General features: G+C 51.0%; 1 protein-coding gene across 1 annotated transcript in view; it reads left to right on the plus strand.

The window, feature by feature from the left end:
* KIF14 (kinesin family member 14) overlaps positions 1-12,087 on the plus strand; it is a 1,355,767-nt gene that overhangs the window by 768,999 nt on the left and 574,681 nt on the right. The window contains exon 18 of the mRNA XM_069641230.1: positions 9,089-9,241. Within this exon, the coding sequence (XP_069497331.1) occupies positions 9,089-9,241 (153 nt within the window). The remainder of the gene's footprint in view (positions 1-9,088; positions 9,242-12,087) is intronic.

The raw sequence follows: 12,087 nt of genomic DNA on the forward strand, positions 1-12,087 counted from the left end.
CAGCAGGAGAATGGGGGTTGGGGGGCACAGTAGACATAAGACACGGATACCACCTCTGAGGATGAGTTGGCTAGTGTCCAAAGGATCCTGGACAGGAAGTCTGAAGAATCCAGGGCCCATGGGAAGGATCCCGATGAAGCCGAAGAAAGAGAGCAACGGGAGAGCCGATGACGAAGAAAGAGCTGCGGAGAGCCCCACACCCCAGCCTTTGGCCCCGTTGCAGCCGATACAGGAGCTATCTTGATGGCTATACAGGCCCTGTGTACGAATATGAGGACAAGGATGCCCTTACCCCCCCACCGACGACCCAGCGGAGCCTGGACCATCGGGGAGCCCACCTAACAAGCGGAGACGAGCCCATCCTCCTCCCCTTTCAGCCTTCACCCCATCCCCTCCTCCGAGGGATGAGACAGGGACGAAGACGGCGACGGACGACGACGGTAGTGACGACGGGATGGACCTCCCATCACCACCTCTCCGGACCTCACCTCCCCCTCCGACGAAATTGGCTTCTTCCTCGCCATGATTGCCATTGAATTAAAGCTCTTCCAGCGCTGCCCTGAAGAACAGAAGGAGGGCTTCCTCTACCAACGACAGAGGCCAAGAGGAAGGCTGTCCTCTCAGTCCCGTTACTGGACGACCTCTCGGACGAGGGGCTGGCACTCCTGAAGAACCCGGCCTCGGCTCCTGCTAAGAGAGACCGGTACGAGAAGAAGTACCAGGTCCCGGACTCTGCCCCTATGTGCCTCAGAGCACAGCCGTCCCCAGATTCGGTGGTGTCTGCGGCGGCCAAGAAGAAATCGGGGGAACGACGGCCTCAACTTCTACATCCCCCGCCCGGACGGCGAGGGGAAGAAGCTGGACGCCATGGGACGACGGGTCATCTCGTTGGCGGCGATGACGATTAAAGCGGCCAACGCCCTCGCGATCGTGGCACGCTACGACAGGGAGCTGTGGTTCAAGATCGCTCCTGGACTTCCTCCCGGATGACAAGAGGGCTGAAGGCCTGGAAATCCTACAGGAAGGCGAGGTGGCTTCGGACCACGCCTAACGGGGGCCACAGACATCGGCGACACTGGGTTTCGCCTGATGGGCAACGGCGTTTGCCTACGCCGGCACGGTTGGCTCAGGGCCACCGATTTCCACCAGGACGTGCAGACCAGGTTTCTGGACATGCCTTTCGACGGGAACAACCTGTTCGGCAAGACAGTGGACGAATCACTGCAGGCCATCAAGGCGGACACCGAGACGGCTCGGGCCTTGGGTGTTCTTCAATGACTGGCGTCCTTTTGGAACTCCGGAGGCAAGCAAGGTGCCTCCAAAGTATTCGGCGGGGGTTCCTTGTCGTACCGCCAAGCAGCCTGCTCCTTGTCGGAGGAGGCCTACAGAGGAGGAGGCAAGACCGGAGGATCCCGTCGTCGTTGCCAAGGAGGCAAGGCTGCGACGAAACAGAATTGAACCGGCCGTGGCACCGGGGCCCCCACCTCAGCACCCCGGTGGGAGGCCAGCTGGCGAAATTCGTCAGCGTGTGGGAGTCAATCTCCACCGACCGTTGGGTGCTGGATGCGCTGGCCCGCAGGCACATTCTGGAATTTCAAAAAAGGTGTCCCCGTATTCCACCCGTGGCCAGGAAGGAAAACCACATCCCTCAACTGCCACTGGAGGTACGGGCGATGCTAAGAAAGGGAGCCACCAAACTCGTCCCAAAGAGGCTCCGGGGCTCGGGAGTGTACTCGCTGTACTTCCTCGTCTGGAAGAAGACCGGCGGTTGGCGACCCATCCTGGACCTTCGTCATCTAAACAAGTTCATCAAGTCCCAGAAATTCCCGATGGTCACCCTCCAGCGTGTGCTGGGACAGCTGGAGGAAGGCCACTTCCTATCGTTGCTGGACTTGGAGGATGCCTACTTCCACATCCCCATTCTAAAAGGACATCGCAAATTCCTACGATTTGTGGTCCAAGGGTGACACTATCAGTTCAAGGCCCTTCCCTTCAGATTGAAGTCGGCACCCAGGGTGTTCACAAAGTGCCTAGCACCAGTGGCGGCGCAGCTGCCCCTGCAGGGGATCTACCCCTACCCCTACCTGGATGATTGGCTCGTCCGAGCAAAGTCAAGGGAACTCGCCGTCGATCACACAGCGAAGACCGTCCAACTGCTCACGTATCTGGGATTCTCGATCAACTTCCGAAATCCCACTTGGTGCCGTCGCAAGTCGTCCTGTTCCTGGAAGCCAGACTCGACAGAGTGGCGCGATTGGCTTCGCCGTCAGAGGAAAGGACGAAGGCCATCCTGGGCAAGGTACAACGGCTGTTGACCATGGACGTGGCCAGGGTGAGATCCATCAAGTCCCTACTCGGAATGATGTCCTCATGCATCTACCTCGTGCGCCTATGCAGGCTACGGATGCAACCACTGCAGGAGTTCCTCAACGCCTGTTGGATGCAGGCGGCAGGCAGCTACGAAGACAGGATCTCACTCAACGAAACTTTCCGCCAAGCAATGCGGTGGTGGGGCACCCGCGCACATCTAGCGGCAGGCATGGACTTCCAGACCCCGGCACATTAGGAGACGGTGACGACGGACGCCTCCCTGGAGGGATGGGGGGGGCGCACACCGGAGATCTCCACGCAAGAGGCCTTTCCCTCCCGGAGGAGAGGTCACTACACATCAATTTCCTGGAGCTCCGAGCAGTGTTCTGCGCCCTCAGGTCGTTCCTTCCGTCCCTCAAGGGCAAAGTGGTAAGGGTCTTCACCGACACCACCACCATGATGTTCTACATCCGGAAGTAGGGGGGCACCAGATCCCCAGCCCCATCCAAGGAAGCGCAGGATCTTTGGCACTGGGCAGTCGCCCAAGGGATGTTCCTGGTACCCTTCCATCTGGCAGGAATAAAGAACACCATCGCCGACTCACTCCGCAGGGAGCTGCGCTTGTGCCACGAGTGGGAACTGTGGCAGGGTCAAGTGGATCTCCTATTCCTATGATTGGGCAATCCCCAGATGGACCTATTTGCGACGGCGACGAACGCCAAGTGCCGGAATTTCGCCAGCAGGTTTCCCCAGCCGGGGAGCATGGGCGATCCCTTCTCATTCCCCTGGGACGGACTATGTCTGTATGCGTCCTCCCCCCCCCCCCCGTTGCCGTTGCTGCTGCGACTCATCAGTCAACTCAGATGGTCCCGGTGCAGGATGATGCTCGTCGCACCGGCATGGCCGAGACAGATCTGGTTCCCGGACCTTCTGGACCCTGGTCAAATTACTGATGGACGCGGACCTTCTCACCAGGGGGGGGGGCGCCATCCTCCATCACGACCCAGGGTCGCTGAACCTGCAGGCCTGGCTCCTGCAGCACTAGAGTTCGGAGGGTACGATATCCCGGCGGACAGCAAGGAGGTGCTTGCAAAGGCCAGGGCCTCCTTGACTCTCAAGTGCTATGGACACAAATGGAAGAGGTTCTATGTCTGGTGCCGTGCACAGAAGATTAACCCTCTGCGGATTACGGCCCATCAAGTGCTGCCGTACTTGCTGTCACTGGCCAAGGCGGGGCTGGCGCATGCCTCCATTAAGATCCATCTGGCGGCTATCTCCCGCTACATCAGAACTACGGGGCGGTCATCCCTATGGTCTCATCGCCTGGTCAAGGAGTTCATGAAGGGACTGTTCCGATCTTTCCCGCCGGTGAAGGCTCCGGCCCCGGCATGGGAGCTCAACGTGGTGCTGACCAGGCTCATGGGGCTGCCATTCGAGCCTCTGCATTCGGCACCGTTGAAGTTCCTGTTGTGGAAGACAGCGTTTCTTGTGACCATAACCTCCGCACGACGAGAGAGAGAGATCCAGGCCCTCTCCTGTAAACCTCCATAACTGACATTCCACGAGAGGAAGGTGGTGCTGAGGATGCACCCCTCCTTCATGCCCAAGGTGCCGTCAGACTTCCATCTCAACGAGCCCTTGGTGTTACCTGTTTTCTTCCCGTCGCCGGCTGAGAGGACTTTGCACTTGCTGGATGTAGCTAGAGCTCTGAAGTTCTACGTGGACCGCACGAAGAGTTTTCGGAAGACATCAAGCGAAGGCCCTCTCGAAGGCTTCCATTTCCAGATGGCTCTCCGGCTGCATCATGCTCTGTCACCGGTTGGCAAACTGAGAGCCCATTCAACCAGAGCGATTGCTGCTGCCACAGCGTTCCTGTCTGGTGTGCCCCTGCTGGACATCTGCAGGGCTGCTATGTGGAGGTCGACGCACACCTTCACAAGATTCTACTGCGTCGACCGGGATTCCAGGGCAGAGTCCAGAGTCGGCCAGGCAGTGCTGCACAACCTGTTCGCCTGAAGGTGAGCCTGGTGAGGCGGCAAGAGATGCGTAATGTTGAGTTTTTGTAATGCTTAATGTTGAGCCTTGCCACCTCCCGTGGTCGTGCTTGTGTGTACTGCTATGTATTCTTGTATTCCTGAGCATGTGAATCCATGCCAGACCCCATGCTGGAGAAGGAACAAGTTACTTACCTGTAACTGTTGTTCTCCAGCGTGGGTCTGGCATGGATTCGCATGTGAACCCTCCCGCCTACCCCTCTGTGGCTCTTCTCTTGGTTGTACTGCCACTTTACGTGCTACCAAATCTGAAGATGGCTGCAGAGGAGGGGCTTGGGTAGAGGGCAGTCATTGGCTGGGGGCAGTATGACCCAGAGATCAGTGATTGGTTACTAGTAGAAAGACAGTTCAGAAACGAAACTGAAACAGATTTTTTCTTTACCGAGGATTCCCAGCCTAATGACGGGGAATATTCATGAGCATGTGAATCCATGCCAGACCCATGCCGGAGAACAGTTACAGGTAAGTAACTTGTTCCTTCTTGTCCCCAACAAGGGAGTCACTCCCAGTGAGGTCCCACTTGCCCAGACCCCCCCTAGGCAGTGTCTTGCTGAGCAGGCTCCCCTCCCTACCCTCAAAAGGGGTGGATTCCCTCTGGGTAGAAGGGACGAATAGTCCAGATTCATCACACCACCTACCATCACCTTACTACAGCTGCGAGGAGTATGGCCGTAGGTGCATCTGTTAGGTGCCAAGTGCTTCTGAAAGCCACCAATTTCCAGCCAGATGTCTAGGAACGGATAAGGAATCTTCTATTTGATGAGTTGGAGCTCTTTAGCCTGGATACGGATGAAGAGTTGAACAAGAAAACAAATAGCATGCAGATGACAAAGTCTTTGGCGGCACTGACCAAGCATTAGCATTTTGCAAAACCTGGGCCTTCAGACCTTCAGAGGCAGACATTCACCACAAAGAGTTCTGGAAGATTTAGGGGTTTCCATGACAGCTGCAACAGAATGGACATGTCATTGTGTGTGCCTCAAAGAAATGTAGGTACGTCCATTATTCCAGGGGTTTTTCTCTCAGCCCTCCCCCACCGCACAGTCAAATCACTCCAAGAGACGTAATGGTGCAGGTCCATAGTACCCATTGACCAATAGTGGTTCGTAACCCCTGACAACTGGGCCCAGTCAGTGTTCCACAAAGGCTAACGTCTTCCTCTTTTCCCCAACTCACCTCCCCACCCCCCTCAAAAAAGCTCAGATGCCGTTTCGCAGTACATGTCCAAACTGCTCCTCAAAGAAACAATAGGACCCCTCCTCTTGCAGAAGAGGGTTGGGCGTGTTATTCAAGGTCGTCACCATTGCGGGAAAAGAACATGGCCTGACCTGCGGATGGTGCTTAACATTTCCTCATTCAAACTTTAAGTGAAATCCATACAGCTAACTCCCATCCCTAAGACCACGAGTGATCTACATGCCTTCCTAGTGTTAAACAGCTATTATAGGTGATTCATCCCCAACTATTCATTGCTAGCCGCTAACCTGACAAACTGAAAAGCGCTGAACCCCATAAACTCATATGGACAACGACGATCAAACAAACAAGTTTTGAGCACTTAAAGATCCTACTGTGTAGTGAACATGTGCTTAGAATTCCCGACTTCAACAGAGAACTTTTACTACAGACTGATACATCCAAGGTAGGATTGGGCGCTGTGCTCTCCCAAGAATACGATGGGGTGGAACATCCGATATTATAAACCAGTTGAAAACATTTCCCCAGGGAACAGTCCTAGGCTACAGTTGATTGGAAACCTTAGCGATAAAATGGGCGAACACAAATCTTAAATATTACCTGAAAATGTAAGCTCATTACAAACCATTCTCTTCTGACTTAGATGAGCCTCTGGAAAGATACTATGGCGTGAGTAATGAGATGGTTTCTGGACTTGCAACCTTTTTGGTTTTCCGTAGAACATTGAAAGGGTCAAGAACAAGGACATTTTGATATTCTAAGCCGGTTTCCCAAACACAAAGAAGGGAAAGTCGCGAACAAAAGGACAAGGAACTATCTTCACCAGTAAACATGTTATATATCTGTCTGTCAAACTCTGCCAACTTTCAGGACTGGGCTGAAGAAGATAACCAATGCTATTATTCACAAGAAAGAGAAACTATCTATTTAAGAAAGTGATCAATCCACTGAAACGAGTGTATTGAGAGAGGAACACTCGACACAAGGGAGATGAGAAGCAAGAGAGGAAGGCATCTCCGAGCAGGGGAGGTCCCCTGGAAACGTGAACCTGGGGAGAGGCTGAGTCTCCGAAGGGCGCAGAGCCTGCGACATCCAGTTCTGCTGGGAAGCAACAGACGGAACGCTGAGAAGGTAGGATAACCGAGAGGCTGAGAAGGGACGAGCCGAAAAGTTCTCAAGAATTGGTGGGGGCGTAACTGCAAGAGAATCGTGGTGGGCAGCCGGCCTACGCAACTGCCGATACTGCCACAGGGAAGCTGTAACAAACGGTACGGTCCGCTGTTGAGACTCTGAATAACCGAGAGGAGGAGTGACGTGCATATGTGCGAGACGATGATTAAGTCAGCAAAATAGTGGGTAGGAGAAACCAAACAATCACCAGATACATAAGATCCCCAAAGAAGTTTCCTGGTGAGACCGAAGGCAACTGGGGACAGGGGAGGCGCACAGGAAGATCACGTATGAATATCCTACAACATGAATAACTTCTCGGTACTAATGAAAAAAATCAAAAGATAAATATGTTGAATTTGAACTGTGATAAGGTAATAAGGAGAGCAATACCACTCTCTGAAGGAGAATTGAATCGAAATGAAATATTCTCGTTGAAGAGAGAAAGAAGACAATATTAATCCCTGATGGGGAGGAGAATGGAAATGTGATATCCTTGTTAAAACTGAACTGTTCAGATGCAAGAAAAGTAAGAACGATCCAGAAAAGGGAGGTGAAGGCAAGTGAGAAAATTAACTTAAGTGTTTTGAATAAACTGCAGAAAGACACAGATAACCAAAGGAGGGAATAATAAAGTGAATAACTCTGTCCTGGAAAGAAAGATAAAACATGTGTCCCAAGCAGTGGAGTGGGACCTAAATAAAAAGTAAAGCGCTGAACACCAAAAGCGGTCTTTATGATAAATCAGTCTGAGACAAATAAAACCACATCTAAAGTGAGAATACATATAGTAACATGAGGAAAGAATTAAATGAACTGATAAAGACTTACCAAGAACTATTGAAAAAGCACGTATTGTGAAGACGAGTGTTGGATGCACTGAGCAGGAGAAGGGAGTCATTCTCCTGCCCCTTTATTTTGTTTGGAATAGTGATAGGGTCAGATAGGGTTCTTGTTTGGCCGGTGGACAGATTCTTTTTGGACATTGGTAAAGACTGACAAGCGCCTTAGTTATTCCATTATGTATCAAATACCCCATAGCCATAGAGATAGTTGGGTTTACGCATTATTTAATAAAACTTACTGAAAAATATCCTTAAAGAGTCTGCGTCCTTCTGACGCGTAACAGGGACTAGCTCATCTGTTCCCTCTGTTAGACGTCTTATTGCAAACTGGTACCTTAACATCGTTAACAGCGCCTATCCGCAGACCTTTCGAGCCTATGAATACTTTCAACTAATGGGTAGGCTCTTGGAAGACAGCCTTCCTGTTGGCAATCACTTTGGCTAGCAAGCTTCAAGCCCTATCTGCAGCATAGCCCTACTTGTCTTTCTATCGAGACAAGCTAGTCCAAAGGACGCAGCCATCCTTCTTACCCAAAGTGATTTCCGACTTTCACATGAACCAGAAGATAACACTACTGAAGGCTGATTGCACACTTCATAACCTGGATGTTTAAAGGGCCCTGAGATTCTATTTCGAGAGGACCAGGCCTCACAGGTCCTTGCACAGATTTGTCACATTTGGAGGAGTAAACCCTGGTAAACGGGCAGCTAAAACGGCAATCGCCAGGTGGATTGTTTCATGCATATCCCATATGAGGTTCAAGGCAAGCCATCACCTCAAGGCCTACACGCACCCTTAACTAGATCGAAGAGCACAACAGTGGCTTTTCAGCAGCACGTCCCTTGGAAGGGGGATCTGCAAAGGAGCCACTTCGACATCTCCATCAGCGTTTTGCACGCATTATACGCTGGACTCCAGCTCCATGGCTGATGCGTAGTTCGGATGGGCAGTTCTAAGAAACCTTTTTGCTTCAGGTTAGTTCCATCCTCTCGGGGTAAATAGTGCTTGCTACTCTCCCATGAGTATGCAGGAAAGGGGATGGGACGTAGCAGTAAGCACCTCCTAGTCCCGTGCCCCCATTACTCTAAACACCCGCCCTGTTTTAGTTGGGTACTATCGGTTCTTCCCACCGATGGAAAGAAGCGCGAGAGGCGGTGTTGTGGGCGTGGTCGCGGTATGCGCTTGTGGCCTGCCTCTGCGCTCTTTAAGATTTAAAGGAGAAGAGCGCTGTACTTACTGAAGGCTCCTATCTCATCCACGTTCTGTGGGAACTCCCTTAACTATGGAGGAAAGGGGACCTAGGACTAGGAAAGTACAGCAGTCACTAAGGTATGTAACCTGTCTTTTTGACAACACGTCCATACCTCTTAATTTTCTCTTTATTTTTTATTGTTGTACAGTCTTTAAAGTGTCATGTAATTGGGTAGTTGGTATGCAGCCAAATTCTCTGTGTAATATGTATGTCTCTTTGTTGTGGTCCTCACCTTATAATGGTCTCTGTCTTCTTTCAGAAAGAAGAATCTGAAAGAAAGCAGTTGGAGAAACGGAATAACCAAAAGGCTACACACAAAATCCAGGAGCTAGAAATGATGAAACATCGCCTGGAGCAGGAAGTTCAGATGAACAAGAGACGCCTTGAAATGGAGACCCAGTCTACCAGACAGGTATCATTGAGGAACCTATTTGTTTTGGCCTTTGTATATGCGACATTTGTTCTGTGCTGCCAGGTATTTACATCCGATGCCCGGATACCTACATTGCAGATACTGCCATAAAATGCCCACTTACGCGCACAATTTGGCAGGTCATATGCTCAGGGATTGACGTTTGCTACCATAATCTGCTCATGGCAGGAATTCAATTCATTATTTCCATTTGTATGCCCACATATTTTGCGCAATAAACCCAATTCCCTGTAGCATTTTCCAGTTAATGCCGTCAGGGGGTTAGATACTCACAATATGTCTCAATTTGCCATTGATGGCCTAGCACCCCAATCATTTGAGCGAAATTGCCATAGGCGTTTGTTTTTGCCATCATGTGCCAGGTACTCCCATTTTTTGTGAAAGAATGACATCAGTTGCCTAGGTACTCGAATCATGTGCCAAGTACTACTCGTTGCCTTTTCCCAAGTGTTCCACCGTTTGCTCGAGTACTTCAGGTTTTGCCATCACAAATGCAGGTATTTCCAACAAATGCCTTTCTCACACCAATAAGGGTTTAATGCATGAGTATTTTACTTGTTGCATCTGGTAATAAAAAGATTTTCGGGGAATAAACCAGATGTTCTCATTCATGACAGGCTATTTCTAGGCAGGCAAAATGTGCATACTATTCTGTAAACTATTCTTCAATTGAATGTCTTTCTCCCACAGATTCCTTATCAGATAGATATCCATTCCAGCGTCAGCTGATCTGAAAAAACTTCGACTCAGCTGTCTATCTGTCTTGCCTCGATGCAGCGGTTGTTGATTCCAGACATGACGTCGGTCATTGTACATATACTATGTCACTACGCGTCTGTACTCAGTTCTTTTTTTCTACACGCTCAGCACGCTACTCGTGGAACAACTCTCTCAGAAGAATCTTTTGTACTGATTAATTGTTTGTTCGTGATTTCCCAACGTGTCTGGCTTCAAGGACTGCAGTTCCAAAATGTCCATCATGGACCCACATATTCTCATTACTGCACAGCGTTTACGTATCCTGGTCAGAGATTCGAGCACACAAGGTATCCCCACGGTTACTGTGAATATTTGAGTGTTCTCAGTATGGTGGTTCAAATGGATTTTGAGAATTTACATGTGTCCAATCAGCCATCCAGCTAAGGTGCGTATGAGGCCTTTTTACACACAGAAATCTTGTTAATACGGCCCTTTTAATTCTTCCTTGCACATTAGCAAAGACTGTCGTTCTTGAAAGAAGATTGACCCAAAATCACTATGGGATAGCGCTGCGAAACTCGTGGTAGGTCGGGCCCCATCTAACTCCCTGGCACGCTGGACTTCGCAGTAGCTGGAGATCGAAACAGGGGGGTGGGCCTACTCCTGGAAAGGAGGAGAGGCATCGGAATAAAGGTAAAAAGAGGTCCCACTCTTCGAGTCATTCCTCTTCCTCCCATAAAAACAATAGGAGTCATTGGCGCAGACATAGATCCGACTCGTCGGATGAGCCCAGTAAGTTGTCGGCAGGGTCTACATCCAAGTCCGAGTGGGGGGCCTTTAAAGAGCAGTTGCTTCAGATGTTTAAAAAAGTGATTGTTGGTACGGGTGACCCCATCGAAGCAGCAAGCTTTGATGGCTCCAGTGCCGCCCGGTGACCCCGGCCTCAAGCTGACCAGTTACGTTGTTGTCATCAAAGCCCTCGGGCACTGATAGCAGAGCGTTTGTTTGTTTCGCACTCGAACACAATGACAACGACTTTCAATGACGACCAGCTACTGGAGGCAGCAGTGTATTATTATTTTTTTTTCTTCGATTAGGCAGATTTAGTGGCCTTAGCTGGGGGCCCCCATGATGTCAGTGGCCTGGACACCTCTCCACAGCACGCTCACCCTTATGGGCAGGCAAATGCCAAGTACTGTGCAACAGTGGACAGTATGATAGATACCCTGGATTGGACTTCCCCCGCCAGACCCTTGTTGGACTACAAGCTCACTGACATTCTGGAGGAAGGACCATCTACTGAGAGGGCCATGCCATTTAACGTGTCTATTGTCGACCCCCATTGCTACCTTATGGCAGAAGCCATGCAACACTCCCCCGGTGAATTTCAACTTCACAAAAATGTACATGCCAGCAAGGGGTGACCCTGTTTATCTCTCCACTAACCCTACGCCAGAGGTACTAGTGGTGCAGGTGGCCACTGTGAACACTAGGTCAGCCACATCCACGTCCATACTGCCTACGAATAGGGAAGGAAAGAAGGTTGCCGTCCTAGCCAAGAAGGTGTTCTCTTCAGGCAGTATGGCCCTTAAGGTGGTTAACGCATCCTGCGTGTTCACAAAGTACACATTTGGCTTGTTGAGGGCTATCGGAGAAGCCGCTCAGTACATTCCCGAAAATGGAGATGGAGGAGGGCGAGGGTCTCGAGAGAATTGCGGCTGATGGCAAGGTGGTGGCCTGGCATTCGCTGCAGTCATGCCTGGATATCACAGACTGAGTCGGCCAAAAAGTCCTTGCAGAAATTTAAGGACTCCAATGTGGCCACCAAGTCTTGTGGTCTAACTATCCAGCAGCCAGCAAAACCTCCCTTTTGGCTTCGCCTCAAGGGGAAGAGGTTACAGGCGTTGAGTTCCCTTTGGCAGAAAGTCTCAGCTCCCGCAACCCAGCCAGAGACAGAGGCGTTTCTCGCTCTCCTCAAGGGGCAGGTGGGTCTCCAGACGCCAGCAGACGGAGGCGGTAGCGGCTGGGTTGGCTCTGCCCTTGAAGCCGCTTTGATTTCTCCCCCCATAGTTTCCCTGGTTGGAGGACAAATAGGCGAGCACTGTCCCCAATGGCGAGAGATTACC

The sequence above is a fragment of the Ambystoma mexicanum genome, chromosome 1q (genome assembly GCF_040938575.1).
Source record: "Ambystoma mexicanum isolate Mex_15411 chromosome 1q, UKY_AmexF1_1, whole genome shotgun sequence".
Classification (NCBI taxonomy): domain Eukaryota; kingdom Metazoa; phylum Chordata; class Amphibia; order Caudata; family Ambystomatidae; genus Ambystoma; species Ambystoma mexicanum.